The sequence below is a fragment of the Bos indicus genome, chromosome 14 (genome assembly GCF_029378745.1).
Source record: "Bos indicus isolate NIAB-ARS_2022 breed Sahiwal x Tharparkar chromosome 14, NIAB-ARS_B.indTharparkar_mat_pri_1.0, whole genome shotgun sequence".
NCBI classification, from domain to species: domain Eukaryota; kingdom Metazoa; phylum Chordata; class Mammalia; order Artiodactyla; family Bovidae; genus Bos; species Bos indicus.
The window spans coordinates 39,159,084-39,176,158 of record NC_091773.1 but is presented as its reverse complement, the minus strand read 5'-3'; the positions used below and the strand labels follow the sequence as shown (position 1 = coordinate 39,176,158).

General features: G+C 36.4%; 1 protein-coding gene across 3 annotated transcripts in view; it reads right to left on the bottom strand.

The window, feature by feature from the left end:
• Positions 1 to 6,502: 6,502 nt before the first annotated feature.
• Positions 6,503 to 17,075, bottom strand: part of HNF4G (hepatocyte nuclear factor 4 gamma) — a 133,482-nt gene continuing 122,909 nt past the window's right edge. For all 3 annotated transcript variants that reach the window (XM_019974067.2, XM_070802731.1, XM_019974068.2), the window contains 4 exons: positions 15,522 to 15,674; positions 14,782 to 15,018; positions 13,699 to 13,821; positions 6,503 to 8,988 (listed from right to left, as the gene is read on the bottom strand). In XM_019974067.2, coding sequence (XP_019829626.2) covers positions 8,867 to 8,988; positions 13,699 to 13,821; positions 14,782 to 15,018; positions 15,522 to 15,674 — 635 coding nt within the window. In that variant the 3' untranslated portion in view covers positions 6,503 to 8,866. The remainder of the gene's footprint in view (positions 8,989 to 13,698; positions 13,822 to 14,781; positions 15,019 to 15,521; positions 15,675 to 17,075) is intronic.

The following is a 17,075-nucleotide window of genomic DNA, read 5'->3' as shown; positions in this document are numbered from 1 at the left end:
CTCCTCCCAGGCTTCCCAGATGGTGCAGCAGTAAGAATCCACCTGCCAAGGAAGGAGACACAAGAGATGTGGGTTCCATCCCTGGGTCAAGAAGATCTCCTGGAGTAGTAAATGGCAACCCACTCCAGTATTCTTGCCTGAAAAATTCCCTGAACAGAGGAGCCTGGGAGGCTACAGTCCATGAAGTCACAAAGATCAACTGTGACTGAGCACGCACATCACCTCCTCCCTCCCCTGAGTCTTCTTTTGGACAAGAATGAAAAAGAATGCATTCATTAGATCAGTAGCCACATACCTCATACGTGTAGCCATGTTAATCCACTGTTATTGAGATTGTTATTTCACTGAAATTTGTGGTGAAAGTGAAGTTGCCCAGTCGTGTCCAACTCTTTGCGACCCCATGGACGGTAGCCTACCAGGCCCCGTGGTCCATAGGATTTTCCAGGCAAGAATACTGGAGTGAGCTGCCATTTCCTTATCCAGGGGATTGGTCTCCAGGATTTCACTGTCTTTATAGGATCCATTATTGATTAATCAAATGAAGATATATATAACAAGGACCACTATTCTTGCCGTTTATAGATTTTTAAAGGATAATACTTGCTTTCTCCCCATCTCCCATACCTGCTTCAAATAAGATATTCTTATAGTTACTTATGCTTTCTGCACAGTGGGAACATTTTCCTAGGTTTACTTCTGGCTTTGCCCCCTAAGATAGTTTTTATCCATCAGGACAAGGAACAGATGGTTGGATTCCAACAACCTCAAAGTATGTCCAATCTACTGAGGGACTAGAAAAATGATTATCAGATGGACTTTTGGACTCACTGTATCAGTCAAGATGCAATCATAGAAACAGAAACACCATAGTTTATATTCAATCATGAATTTATCTTCAGGATCAGCTATTACATGGTTTTAGGGCTGGTTTAGTACTCTGTTGCTTCTGTAAATAGTTCTATGGCCTGAAGTCAACAGGATATTAGTTGGAAAGGAAATATGGACACAAATATGGTAAAAGCATCGATAGACTAAAGTGCGTGAAGATGAGTTGGAATCCACGAGGGAGATCAGCATTCTTACTGATCACTCATTGCCTCCAAGAACCCCACTTCAATCAAGTAAATGACCTGCCTGAGGATCTGGTGTCATTTCTCCAGGAACTAACCTTGCTCAAGGCCTGGGAGTCAGAGAAACAATGGCAGCAAAATTAGCCAGAACTAAGGGAAGTAGAATGGCTACTTCTCCACACCAAGGTCAGCCAGTAATTAGATGACAGATGTATAAGCTGCAAATGCATCTGGCGCCTGTACTAATCTTTTGAGCATAGACAGACATGGATGCTTCTTCACTTATATTTTCCCAGTTCATACAAACAAATTTTCTCTTGTAGCCTAAACTAATCCAGAAATCCAGGGAAGGGAATATCTGTAACAGAATCCCAGTGAGTTATGTTGAAACCAATCCACTCCACTCATGGTGAGCTGATCTTAGGCCATGGCTCTATTTATTATCTAGCTTCCCTTTGCTACCAAAATTCTAACCAGGGTCTATGAAGATGTTTCAGGTTTCCAGGTATCAGTATCAAGCAAGAGTCTCTTGCAACAATTCCAAAAAGCTTATCTTTTCTCCTTCCTCCGGTGAACGTTTGAGTAAAGGGCCATAGGTCTGTTTGGAAAAGGACTGAGGGAATGCTTAAAATACACACCTGCTATAGAGATACAGGGCCTTTTTGTCTTGGGGATTCTTTTTCAGTCCATGGATTCTGGATTAGAAAATAGACCCAAGTCTGGGAACATGGCAAGACACTGCAGTTTTTAAAATCTATTGGGCAACGCTCAGCTCATTTTTTTTTTCTTCCTTCCTCTCTCCCTTCTTCTATCTCATTTTTCTTTTCTTTCTCTCCCCTCGTTCTTTTTTCCCCCGTTCTCCCTTTCTTCCTCCATTCCTTCCTTTCTTTCTGGCTGCATAGATTGAAAAATACCTTTGTTGGCTATGCATCTTGTGAGTCTGGTGGCCTCTTTGGGTCTAGTCACCATCCCCATAGCTCTTTGCAGGTCAAACCTCTTTAGCTACTATAACCTTGATGCTCATTAAAATGCTTATGCTTTTCTGCAACACCGCTCAGCCTCCATGATTTTAGGATTCTTGCCAAGAGGCTAAATTCTGTATACTAGTAGATTGTTTCCTTAATATAATTTCCCTTACCCAACTTTTTGTTATGTCCCTCCTTGATCCTATTCCCTGGAGTCTAGTTCTAACAGAACCAGCCTCCTGACTGCTGACATCTTATCTCATTTTGTTGGAGATTTAGATCCTTATTCTCTTAGCAAGCCTAGCAATTCCATGACCTGGCAGTATTGTGACTTAACCCTAGATATTGGTTTAACCAATGGGAGCGCAGGAGGGTACATGTCCTAAGGGACACATGTCTTGTCTGGAGAAAAGGCCTTTGCTTGTCCTCAAGCAGTGAGTCCTTATTATCAGAAAGTGTCTTACCCTCACTTTTTTTTTTTTTTTTTTGCAAGTAATTTATTTTCAGAACTCCCAATGCAAACATAATACACTGAATAGTGAAGCAAAATTATCTAAGATCATTATAAACAGGGGTCAATCAAGCTCAACTTCAATCAAGATGGATTTTAGAATTGTCTTTATTTTCTTTGGGGTAGTTAAGAGTATGACCCGACTTGGCAACTGAATAAAAATAAAACAAAAGGCCATTTCTACATAGTGAATTCCAGAGAATTTGAGATTTTCTATAGAAGTTCCTATCTCAATTTCCAGGTTCCATTTTCCCCCATCAGTACTCTAACCCTGGTGTAGCTGTCTTGTCTCACTTGAGAATTTAACCTTTCTGGGAATTCTTTCTCCACTTCTGACTAAATTATGGGCATGAATTAAGGCTTCTCTGTCTTCCTGATTGTTGTAGTGTTCTGAAGTTAGGCTCTTTCCATCCTTCCTGTAACCAAATGCAGCTCCTCTCATTTGGAAATTGCTGTGTCCCGGACCCTCCTTCATTGATCAGCCTGTCTGCCTCATGGAGATCAGATGAATCTCACTAGGAGCCCTCTACACTGGGTCACTTACCATAGTCCCTGCTGTTCTTTGACTCGACCTTCATTGACTGCTGCGTGCTCTTCCTTGGTCTCAGTCTCTCCTGTTACATCATTGAAGATTTTGTAGTCTCTATTTGCGGAATTTCGTATTGGTTTCTTTCTTTCCCAGAAACATCATTAAGCCTGTGCTGAATCATAGACTAGTGTGCATTTCCTTTACTCTGATGTCATCTGCTCCACATTTTGCAGGAAAGAAAAAAGGTTTCAATACCTGTATAGATTTTTCTTATTTTCAAGAAGTCTTTCTCTGGGCAATTCAGAGGGATTGGAGGGAAGGGAGGAACATAAGTTAAAATCACCATTTCAAATTACCAGGTTATAAAGGAGGCCAAATCATACTTAGGTATAGGGATAGGATAAACATTATTATTAATATACTTCATGTGTTTTCTTTATTCTAAGACACATTCCTTTTGTGATTTGGAGTGAGGACTATTCTTTCTCTTCTCATTTTCTCTGTAGGATTAGGATGTATTTCTTCTATTCTTCAGAGTATAAAATTTACTTATTTCATATTTTAAATGGTGGTTTGACAAATTATTTAAATAGTAACTACTATGTAAATAATATTGATTTATTAAGAAATTGAGAGAATGTGGTGGGGATGGAGTGGTTGTATATAAATAAGCTCTAAAAATGAAAAAAAAAATTGCAAAATGTGATAGAAAATATGCTTTTAATCCTTGCTGGAAAATATCAGCTAAACAGTTGCAGTATTTGAATATAGTTACTAAAGAGCAGAACATGGAGAGCAGGGGTGTGATGGGATGCAGGACTGCAGGTTTTCTTGTTATACCTGCAAAAAGAAACTATCTCCTGCCATATCAATAAACAAGAAATGTCACAGCCACCATCAATTTCTGGCCTCCAAATGTGAATGAGGGCTCCCAAAACTGTGATCCAATAGATGCTGCCACCTCCCATGGTGATCGCTGAGGAGTTGGGGGAATGCAAGGAGCAGCCATCTGCCACTCTTTAAGGTGAACAAGAAAACAATATTTGGCCCCTGAGGTGCATGTGAAAGGAATGAAATCAGTGAGCCCAGAGGCTTGCATCTTCCCATACATTGAGTGCTAAATTCCGTAACTTGATACCTGATCTTTAATGTTCAGATTGCCTGCTCCCTGTTTTAAACTTCTGTATAGCCTGACTTTTCCTCCTGCCTCCTTGGAGCAGTCTCTCAGAACTGAGGAGCTGTGTCCTGAGCTGCAGTCCTTATTTTGTCCCCAAAAAACTTAAATCACAACTCTCAAAGTTGTGTATACTTTTTACTCAGCACACCTTCAGTATAATTTGTGTTGTAAATGGGGTACAGGATACCCTGATAAGAGTGAAAATAAAAATAAAAGCTAGTAGAATTCTAAGCAGATCAGTCAGAGCCCACCCTTGGAGTCAAGTAGAAAATCAAAATGGTATTTTTGTTTTAGGAGGTTTTTCATAGGGTTCAACGTCATAGGAATATTAGTTCTCTTTCAGTGGAGGTATTGGTTTATAGCCTCTTTTTTCTTTATAGAAAGCTGGACTGGCTTTTTGGGATGTAAACATGTTCAGAGGCACTAAGGTTTAAAAGTGGGACAGCCTCCCTGACCCAGTGGCATGAAAATCATTACAGACTTCATAATTCTCCTATTTCTACAATGTGCCAAAAGTCTGTTAGGGAAGCACACTGACTGAAACCACCCATCCTGGCCAGGCGCCATAGTAACCCTTTGCATGAGTTGTTTTATGACAGGAGGTCCTGGTAAGGAACATGGAACTAATAAGCCACCACCAACCAGAAGAGTTCAGGAAAGGTCAAAGGAGACACTACATGTCCGACCACCTCCCAGAATCCTTCTCTCTGGCATCCATCTTGGCTGAACGAGGTGTGCAACACCAGGAAGGACTCTGAGTCAGAATGATTCGCTAAAGACAATCTGGAAACTAATCCCATCACCATAAAACCTGAGACTGCAAACCACATGGCAGAGCTGTTCACCTGGGTTCCCTTACCCTCCTGCTCTCCACCTGGGTGCCCTTTCCCAATAAAAGCTCTTGCTTTGTCAGCACTTGTGTCTCCTCAGACAATTCATTCCCAAGCGTTAGCCAAGAGCCCAGTTTCGGACCCAGGAAGTGGTCCCCCTTCCTGCAACAAGTCCATATCCCAGCATTTTGTTCATAAGAGAACTGATGCCATTCCTGAGAACTGGGTTCCTTGTTTCCCTTCATCACAAGGATAAAGAGTCCAGACTTTAATCACTCCATTGTCTGTTCCGTTAGATATAAAACAGTGGAAAATTTTGCAGCCACAGTTCACTTAAAACAGTTTCAGGCTCACTTGAAGTAATGTGAGTCTGGAATTCTAGGTGGTCATGAAGACAAACCCTTGCTACTATGCAGCAACACAACCAGACCTTTTTGGAGGAACAGGACTGAGTCTGGACCCAGGGGGACATCAATAAGAAGCCCTTCTCATACATATAGAAATCCAGGAGACCATCTGAGGGCAACACATGTTCTCAGTAATTGGAGGGTCCTCTCAAAATTCCGTGGCCTTACTTCGATTTTGACACCTGCACTGTGCCATTCCTGATGATTCCATTCAGGATCTGTATCATCAGGATGGGGCATGAGCCCCAGGACAACTCTTCCTGGATTTAAAAAAAAAAAAAAAGCCAGGTGAAAAAAATAAAATCACTGGTCTTGGTAGTATAAGAAATGTTACAAAAAAAGCCTTAAATGTGAATGACGGATACCATGAATTAAAACATTTAGGTTAAAATTTTACATCCAAATTTATATATGAAAAGTGAAAGTGTCAGTCCATCAGTCATGTCCAAGTCTTTGTGACCCCATGGACTGTAGCCCACCAGGCTCCTCTGTCCATGGGATTCTCCAGGCAAGAGTACTGGAGTGGGCTGCCGTTTCCTCCTCCAGGGGATCCCTCCAACCCAGGGATGGAACCTGGGTCTCCTGCATTGGCAGGCAGATTCTTTGCAGACTGAGCCACCAGGGAAGCCAACTTCAGGTAGTGTAGTAGTATCAAACCTTGTTTTAATCACATAAATTTATGTGTACAGTGTTTAATTCAATCTAGGGCATCTATTTTAATTATTGTGACAAAAATTTCAAGCAAAACTATATAATTAAAGTGCAAATGAGAAGCTCCCCCTTCAATCAGTGTCTAACTCTATGATTATTTGAAGATGTGCTAGTCAATTTTGCTCTAGACTCTAAAGACCAGTATTTGTAAACTCTATGTGAATTTAATTAAGTGACCATATAAAAGACATTATCAGTATCTCTCAAATTATGAAATCATTTTTGAACAATAATGAAGGACCACACTATATTTTTTTTTTCTCTCAATTTTTATTTAGAAAGTTCAGTGAAACAACATGGTATCACAGCTTAGAAATATTTTAATCTCATTATAATTTATCAATAAAAAATCTAACAATTTTTGATTTTAAACAATGAAATTTATAAAAATAATTGTACATTTATAAAATGAATCATTATTTCACAATAAATTATTTTTTTATTACCTGAAAAAAAGTGTTACATAAGTGTTTTTGTGTTATATAAAAGCAATAACTTCCCTTATCAATATATTGAAGATATGCTGAAAACTTCAGTTCCTCTTTGTCCAGCGTTCTTGGCAGTTAAGTATACAAAAATATTATATTACACATTCCCTGACCATGGTTATTAAAACAAATTTGCTAGCAATAATTTCTAAAACATGACTGTTTTAGTAAATAGATGTAGATAAGTTAGAAGTGTCACTAAAAATGAATTATATGTTTTATATTTTAAAGGTTTTTTTTTTTTTTTTTAGTATCTTTAAGAGCATAACAGAAAACTAAAAGACGTATTTCCATCTTAAAAAATCAAAAGCATTCTTATTTGTGAACTAGAGATACTAGCATAAATCTTTTTAAAAATGAGTTAAATTTTTTTTCTGTTCTCTCTCTCAAAGATATATTTTACAGTTTCCAGGTACCAGCTGTTAAAGGGATTTTATTGATTCTATTAAATCAATGCTAGCTTCTAAGTAATCATTTTTCCATTTTAAGAGTTAAGAAGTTAGAGTTAACAAAAGCTTTTTATTTGTAGGGTAAGTGGGGGCTATGAAATCAAAATCTTAGAAATTTTGAAAAGTTCTGTGAAGATCATTTAATTCAGTCTCTTGCAGCGTGGGGAACCCTTTTTATATCATTAATAAGTACTAAACCAGTTTTTCTCTGCTTCAGCAAACACAGTGTGTATATTTATTTGACAGAGAGAGAGAGAGAAAGAGAGACATCACTGTTTTTTGAGGCAGACTGTTAATTGTTTTAAAATAAGCTCCAGCTTTAGATAATATCAAATAATTTGGAGCTCCAAAGAACTATATTCCTCAGTCCACTGGATTTTTGAAACTATGCTGTCAGTGATTTTTAATTTGTCTGCACTTTCATCATAATCTACCTGCTATACATTTTATTTTCTTTGTTCAAAAGTTTTTAAAATCTTTTTATTTTAGGAAGAAGACTCATTAAAGTTAGAAGATTCATTAAAGATACAAAAGTGGTTTCTTATTCATGTTGCAACAAATTTACACTCATTTATATGTAAATATGTGTTAACAGGTAACACGATGGATAATATCCAATTATCACTCAATTGCATTTATTTAAAAAGCACAGTAAGAAGCTCACATTTTCATACCAAAAATTTATCCTCCTTAAAGTCCATTAGACCTGGGCTAGAGTGCGGCTTTCCTCCTCTTTAGGTTTAATGATCTTTGGTTATGTTATTTAAATCCTCTAAGCTAAAGGTTTCTTAATTTATAAGAAAAAAATAATAATACCTCTTTTACAGGAGGGCTAAATGAGACAATATGTGGGTGACAGATGGCTAATTTGTCTCCTGATATCAGAATCCCAGGGATGGACAGTTTTGTTGGCACGAGGCTTTCTGTCTAAAGACTACACTCCCAGTGTCCCTGAGAACCAGATGTGGGCATGTGCTAAGTTCTAGTCAAAGAATGGCTACTTCTAGATTTGTTTTCTGAGAGGGAAATAAATGCCTGTCTTGCTTGAGCCTCTTTTTAAGGGTTTCTTTAATACAATTTAGCCTGTATCCTAACTGATAAAGCTAACGTTTTATTTAACATACATCTTCAAATATAGGCAGATTTCAAGGAATACCCAGTCATCTTTGGAATGCCTATTTATAATTTTCTTATCTTTTATAGGCATATTTAACTATGGGCCAAAAAGATGCTTGTAAGTGATTCTTCAAAGAAATATACCCTATTCTACAGCAACTGCTTTAATTTTCGAATCTGCAAGTTTAAAACTTATTTAAAAAAAAAAAGAACTTGGCTCATTTAATATTAATCTGGGATTTCTGATCTACTGTTCTCAAAGAAGAACATTTAGTTCTTCATCACATCACCATAAAGCAATTATTTACAGATTTAAATTAATAATAAGACAACACAGGAAAGTAGTACATGAGATTCAGCTGGTTCAGGCACAGTACAGGTTTATACTATACAAACACATTGAAACTCAGTGATACATTGGTTGCATCGAAAGGTTTTAAACAATAGCAACAACAAACAAAATGAACATATAAACAAGAAAACAGGATACTGTCTTTATAACAGCACCATGAAGAAGCCTTGGCCAAGAGTCTGCCAAAAGTGCTATCCTGAGATATTTTAAGACCAACAACTTTTCACATTTATACAGTGCCATTCAAAAGTAAACATACTCTCACAATTGCTTTTGTTTGGAAAGAGACTGGTGTGAAATGACTGAAGCTTGATTTGCAGCTATTTTGTATGGTTCTTGTCCAGAGCCTTGAGGTGGAGAAGGAAGTGGGGTTTCAGGAGTTGCTAAAAAAGAAACAGAGAATTGTATGTGATGCTGGCAGTTACCCTGGCCCATCTCATTAAGTTTTACATGACACCAATATGCATTACTTTATTTTATATATGTTTTTAAAAGATCATATATAAGTAGTGCTTATAATACATAATCAGGTCACTGACATACTACTGGAGATGTACTCCCCTATTAGCATTAAACTAAGTCATACTTTAAAATGTTGATAGTCACTTTAAGATATCATCTGCTTTTATATAATAGCATTTATGGGCATTCAATTCTCTCATAAACTCAGCAGAAAAAAATTTTTAATGAAAATAATTAACAGAAAATTTTTTCCAAGTCTCACAATTCAAGTTTTACAATATTTGCAATCAAAAAACACATAATATAAAACATATTTGGTTTAGATTTCACTAACTCAAACGTTGTTGTTTAGTCGCTTAGGTGTGTCTGACTCTTTGTGACCCCATGGACTATAGCTCACCAAGTTCCTCTGTCCATGGGATTGTCCAGGCAAGGATATTGGAGTGGGTTGCCATTTCCTTTTCCAGGGGATCTCCCCAACCCAGGGACTGAACTATGTATGTCTCCTGCATTGGCAGGTAGATTCTTTACTGTGTGAGCCACCAGGAAAGCCAACTCAAACATTAGATGACATTAACAAAAATAATAACAAGGTAAGGTAACTCTTAAGTGCTTTGAAATCTATGTTGTTGTTGCTTAGTCATTAAGTCACATTTGACTCTTGTGAGACCCTCCATGGACTGTAGGCTGCCAGGCTCCTCTTTTCAAGGCATTTCCCAGGCAAGCACACTGGAGTGGGTTGCCATTTCCTTCTCCAGGGGATCTTCCTGACCCAGGCGGGTTCTTTACTACCGAGCCACCAGGGAAGCTCTTGTAGTTAAAAGCATCTGAAAAATACTGACTTTGTCACTTCAAAATTATTGTTACAATGATACTTAGCTGTTCCTTACCCATCAATACAAAGAACACTGAGTAATTTAAAAAATCAGTTATAGTTTGAATATTTCATTGTCTATGATAGTATTTCTATTGGCAAATTTTAACCATATTACAAAGTAGTCCAGGAGCCATTCTACAATTTTTAAAACTTGAAATATTTTAGTATTCACATTTATTATTAACCCATGAATAACCCAGAATAAATAGAAAATGTTTGATGATCAGACTAAGATATTGCAGACTTTATTGATTTTTTTTCTGGAATAGTTTTCAAAAATACAAAAAAGAACAGCCCCTTTTTGCCTAGTTTTCTTTAATATATTATCACATGGGAATTAGCAATGACTCAAAAACAATATTTTTAGATACAATTCAAGTGACAAAAAATTTACCAAACTTGCCTCAAAAATTATTTCTGGATATTTAGGATGGATCTAATACTGCAGTAGCCTGCTGTAAAAGACCAAGGAAATATGCATAAACTTTAATTTTTACGTGTGCTTGAGTGTAATGCTTTGCTTTGTGTCAAATATAAACTGTTTCAAATGACCATAAGCAAAGCAAAGTTTTCCTTTACAAATGAATCTCTTAAATAGTGTGCTGGAAGAGGGAAAATAAAAATGAAAAGTGTGATGATGTGATTCTAAAAAGATTAGGGTCAGCAAGTATGCTTTTAAAATACTAGAAAACTAGCATTTAAAAAGTAAAGGATTTAACCACCAGCAAAATTGTTAAACTTTCTTGCAAGTTGTTAGCTACAGCGTTCAATGTTTTGTTAATGAGTTTTATTTTCCAAGTTTATAAATAACTGATTTCTAAGAGAAACAACTTCATAGACTCTTTGGTATGGTATTGGGTTTGCCTCTCTCTGTTCTTGACTGTTAATTAAATGAACATGGTAACATGTGCTTTGCAAGACGGTCCCAGTATGGAAGTTCCTCAACTAATAAAAACTAGAACTACCACAGTATCCAGCAATTCCACTTCTGAGCATATATTTGAAGAAAACAAAAACACTAATTTGGAAAGATACATGCACCTCAATGTTCATAGCAGCTTTATTTACAATAGCCAAGATATGGAAGCCACCAAGTGTCCATCAACAGAGGAATGGATAAAGAAGACATGATACATACACACACACATACACACACACATATGAATATTACTCAGCCATGAATGAAATTTTGCCATTTGAAATAACATGGCTGGATCTGCAGGATATTACCCTTAGTGAAATAAGTTAAACAGAGAGACAAATACTGTATATTTTCACTTATATGTTAAATTCAAATAATAAATAAATATAATAAAGCAGAAACAGAGAACAAACCAGTCACTACCAGTGAGAAGAGGGGGAGAGGGAGAGAAAGCCATGGAAAGGAGAATGAGAGGCACAAATGATATGGTAGAAAATAAACAAGATATAGGATGTAATTTACAATACAGGGAATATAAGAAATATTTTATAATAACTTTAAATGAAGTATAACCTCTAAATCTGGATCATTACATTGTATACCTGAAACAAGATACTACTGTAAGTCAACTGTACTTCAAGGAAAGATAGAATGGTCCCAAATTAATGTCTTTAAATTACATGGGGACCCACAGATTAAATGTACTATATTGTACATTTGTATTTTTTCTAACAATTTCATTTCTGCTCTGTCATACACTCAAAGAACTTTGTGTTACAGACATTATTTACACATATATCTATTGCATCTGAAGGACAGCAGTGATAGCAGGCATTTTTGTGGTTTCTACTCTCCCTACCACTAGGGAGCAGTTAGATGGTACTCACTAAATTATGGTCACATTGCATTGAACTTTGGGATAAAACAACACTGCAGCTAGTTACTAAGGGCTATCGTAGATTCTGCAGGCAATACAGGTATGCATAATGATATCACAATAACTTAAGGAATCTGTGACACAGCTGGTTTAGTGTTTAGAGGCAGTAGATCAAAACTCAATTTAAATTAGTATAAATTCAGGAGCAATTAATTCTTGATATTTTTTCTTGTCAAGATTTTTTAAATCTCTGAGTTGACTTGTAAAAAGATAATGTGTTATATCTGCAATAATATCAGATCATCTACTATCAATCCCTTCAGTTCCGTTCAGTCGCTCAGTCATGTCTGACTCTTTGCGACCCCATGAATCACAGCACACCAGGCCTCCCTGTCCATCACTAACTCCCGGAGTTCACCCAAACTCACGTCCATAGAGTCCGTGATGCCATCCAGCCCTCTCATCCTCTGTTGTCCCCTTCTCCTCCTGCCCGCAATCCCTCCCAGCATCAGGGTCTTTTCCAATGAGTCAACTCTTCTCATGAGGTGGCCAAAGTATTGGAGTTTCAGCCTCAGCATCAGTCATCTCTAGTATATATATATAATCATTTTTGCTCCAAAGAACTAAAGAAAACCTAAACAACCCACAGTTTGCCCAATTATGATACACATAAATTCCACTCATCACTGCTTAGTTAAATAGCACTAGTCTTTCAAAAACCTGGTTCACATTTCAGTTAGTATGTTAACTCAGATTAACAGTGAGTGTTGCATAAACTCACAAACTTTACTGTATTGCAAACTTTACAAACTTCACAGCTAACTTTTTCAGTCTACAAATAATTACCTAAATAATAGATGTGCATTTTGATCAGTAACCAATCACACCACATCCTTCAGTCTGTTCAAGACTGTGTTTGGTCAACGAACATATTTCCTTCAGTTCACACACTGACAACAAAGTGTGTAGTTGTGTTGCCTCCTGTTTCCCTCCCAGTGATAAATTCACATGACATTTTGAAAACATGGACAACTGAAAGAGAATTGGCCAGAAGGGGAGAGTGGGCAGTAAAGAAACAAAAAATGATAATGCTGGAAGTGAAATTCAAATGGAACGTAAATGTAGTTAATAGAAGAAAACACTGACCATGGAAATGTTCACATTGTCATTGTTTGAGTCCCTAAAAGTACAGCCAAGAGCTTAAGCTGAAGGAAAACTTGTCAACATTAATAAGGAGCCCAATTCTTTGAAAGGATGGAGAGGTTCCAGAGGAAGTGAAACTGACAAAAAACTTCCTATCAAATGGTTTCTGAGAGATATTTCATGACATTGAAAATACAAAGGATAAAATATTGGAAAACAATCCAGACTTCCAAAAGAGTAAATTTCATCATAAATGCTCACTTCCTCTTGTAAGTCCTTGAAAAAGAACATGGCAAGCACTGCCCAAACTACTCTTCATATTTTTCTCAGTGTTTTTAATATTTTAAATTATGGTGTACTAAACATTAAAAATACTATTTTTAATTTCCCTATACATTTATAACTTATAGTTAAAAGAGCTCTTAATGTTTTGATAAACATGTTTAAGGGTCATCACTAATCTTAATTTTTCTCTTAATTATTAAGATTCCTTTGCGTGGTTCCAGTTTGTATGCAATTTTTATGGTCCTGCACTACCAGGCAAAGTGGAGCATCCTATATGTCCTTTTGCACTACCAAACCGATGAAGTAGAAAGATTTAGGCACTCATATCTCCATTTTAGGGAGAAAACTCATACATGAGAAGAACAAGTGACTTGTTTCACAATCTCCCACAATCAAATCCTGGAGAAGAAATTATATCCAATTTTTACAATTTCTGGGCACTAATAGATTCTTTCCCCAAATTTCACATTTTCTCAACTAGTTAAGTTTAAGAAATACTGTGTTTCACAAGTGGTCCAGATACTTACATATCTGGTCTGTATGCACCAGTGTTGACATTGAACCCAGAAGTATAGTCTGTCCAGTTAATGGATCTTGAGACAAATGTGGGTGCATTGGATGATGGAGATGGTTAGGCTCAGTGGAAGCACCTACAGAAGATAAAAAGATGCTTGTGTAAGGGATATTTAATCAGGAACAGCAAGTTTACCTTAAAACAAGTGTTTTGATTGACAGCTTAAATATTGCTATTTTTGCAAAGTGCTTTTTGGGAATTCAGAAATAAATTAATAGAGTCACTGCTACATTAAAGACAATGTCAGCTTTCACTGTACACTGGCTAGATTAATGTTGTATCATATTATGTTGTATATTAATAATGGACCTTCCGTGCAGTTTCCTGGAATCATTATGTTTGCTGCCTGTTGTTAAGGCAATTCCAAGAATCACTTACCTCAAGTTTATAGTATTTGGGATCACCCTAATAGCATAAACAACTTTTATTTCAGAAAGATATCATTAGAAACACATTAACCACTAGAAAACTAAAACTAAAATAAAATAAAATAGATTTTACAAGGAAATTTAATCTAGATCAGAACACAAAATAAATGATTCCTTAAGTTATTCCCGACATCTACTGCAGCAAAGAAATCTCATTTTCCCCTTCTCATTGTGTTGTGTCAGTTAATTTATTTCAGGAGCAGAATGTTTATTTTTAAGCTATTTACTCTATGTATTTTTGTTGTTGTTGTTTTATTTTGCCATCGGTGAGCTTTTAGAGGAGGAAAGACATAGAAAAAATATAATATACTCCAAGAAGTACCAACAATAAGAAATATATTTCCATTTACCATATTTGGGAGGATCTGAAAATTGAGGTAAGAGGGATGGGTGGAGTAAAGGCGGTGGAGGTTGAGTATGAAGAGGAGGGGAGGTTTGAATATGTTCAAGTATTTTTGTTCCCAGCCAATAGGTTTTATAGATTTTTCTAAATGCAAAATAAAAATTGAGTTCATTACATCATGGACAAAAAGTAAAAAGGTCAAACTTGCTCTAAGCACTGTAATATGATGCTAAGAAATAAAATAGAAATTCTTAAATAAACTCACCACCTAGTAACATCTCCTGAAGTAAGTTGTCAATTTTAACCATTCCAAAAAGTTTAACAAATTGTATTTGCTCAATCATTTGCCACGTGATGCTCTGCAGCGTGGGCAGAAGCAGAAGCAGCTCCCCAAATCTGCCCCGGGAGTCATACTGCCGGTCGTTGATGTAGTCCTCCAAACTCAGCTGCACTTGGAACCGCATGTTCTTAATCTTCACTGGATCACTTAGCCCTTTTGCATCTAGTGCAGGAATAAAAAGAGCAACCTAAATATTCTGTCTTACCAGAGTGTGAGAGTAAATATTCTAATATTTTAAAAGTTGGTGACTTTTAAACCACTTGGTGGTTTAGTGGTAAAGAATCCACCTGCCAAGGCAGGAGATGTGGGTTCGATCCCTGATCTGGGAAGATCCTTGCATGCCACCAGACAACTAAGTGTGTGCACTACAGCTACTGAACCTGTGCTCAAGAGCCTGGGGCCACAACTACTGAGCCCACGTGCTGTAGCTACTAAAGCCTGTGTGTCCTAGAACCACTGCTCCTCAATAAGAGAAGACACCACAGTGAGAAGCCTGTGTGGCAACTGGAGAGTAGCCTCGCTCACTGCAACTAGAGAAAAGTCTGCACAGCAAGGGAGATCCAGTGCAGCCAAAAATAAACAAACAGATAAAATTATTAACAAATAAAATAAAAGGAAGTTTAATTTTCACTGCAATCATTTTTACTGAAACTTTGGAAACAAACCTGGATCAAAAAACACAATTGCCTTCAAACAGGCATATTCATTATCATCAATCTGAATTTCTTGAAATGGTCGGACCAGCTCATCTAGAACCCGGTTGGCCACACGGCTAATCTCGACTTCACAGCTGTTGCGGTGAATAACATAATTGTTCCCTACATTAAAAAAATAATAATAGTTAAACCATCAACCCTCTCACACATGCAACATTGTCAGATTTTGTTTAAACTTTTATAAACAAATATTTTAAATCATTTTCCCTTGAAGAAACACGAATAGTATTTCCTCTCTCAGTAGTGTTGTTAATTATGTTAGGAAAAACTTAAGAACACTTACAGGATCAATAACATTGATAATATGATCACATGCATTTTAACAGCCTCGGTCACTGGTGATAATACTAAAGTACAGACTAATAACAAGCTAATTATTGACAAAGGAGAAACAAGATATAATGATTAGCTTTCCACTATGTCAGTTATCTGTTAGTGCCTTACTCATTAATGAGCATGATACAAAACCTAAAGAATCTCTCTTGCTTCTAGTGAAGTAAACTAGCATTCCTTCAGTGGTATAGGTATTTATACATATAACAACTACTGAGACACAATTTTAATAAGCTTAAGTAGACAAGGCTAATTTTTTTAAACTATCAGCTATACTCTTATGAGTTGCCTCATTAAACAGTAAATTCTCTCATCCTGGGCTTCTTTAAGAAGAGATGGGAAGATCATCTAATCACAAGGCTAACATCTGCAGCAGAATTCAAAAGAATTCAGAAATTGGATAGAAATCTGGACCACCTAATCTTTAAATATGTTCTACCTTAGAAAGTCTTGGGCTATAATATAACAATATTATAGCTTCTAAAATATTAGGAAATTGGAAGCTTATTTGAGCGCCTAAAATAACTGCTAAATTTTTATTTTCTGGTTTTATAAAAAGCAGAGTATTCTGAATTCTTTCACCAGGCAAAGACAATCTTCAGTATAACAACACATGCAAAAGTATTTTAAAAAGTGTAGCCCTGCTCCTCTTATGAAAAGTTGAATTATCTAATTATTTAGGATAAGACTACTTAGAACTATGTGGTAAGATTGTTTTGTTTTCTACGCTTATTATATTCACATTTATAAGGAGAACAGTATTGTAGGAGCGCTAAAATTGTAAGAGAAAATTTAGCAGAATTTAAAAGCAGTCATATTATGTGGTTTAGAATCTTGGCTCAATCCCTTACTTGCTTTGTGACCTCAGACAAACTTACTCTGCCTTCATTTCTTTACCGACAAAACAGGTTGAAAATAATAGTACATATCCCTCAGGGTTATTCTGAGGATTAAATGAGAGAGTGTATATATAGAGATATGTTAAAGCACTTAAAGGCATATATCTTAAACAGTAAGTTCTCAGTTACTATTGGCTATTGTGATATTATTTGGGACAAATATTTGGGACAAATATTTGGGACAAACTATTTGGGACAAAATATCTGTCTAAAAAATGGAATAAGACAATTTAGTTATCATTTTACTCAGCCAGAGGGAGAAAGAGCTTCT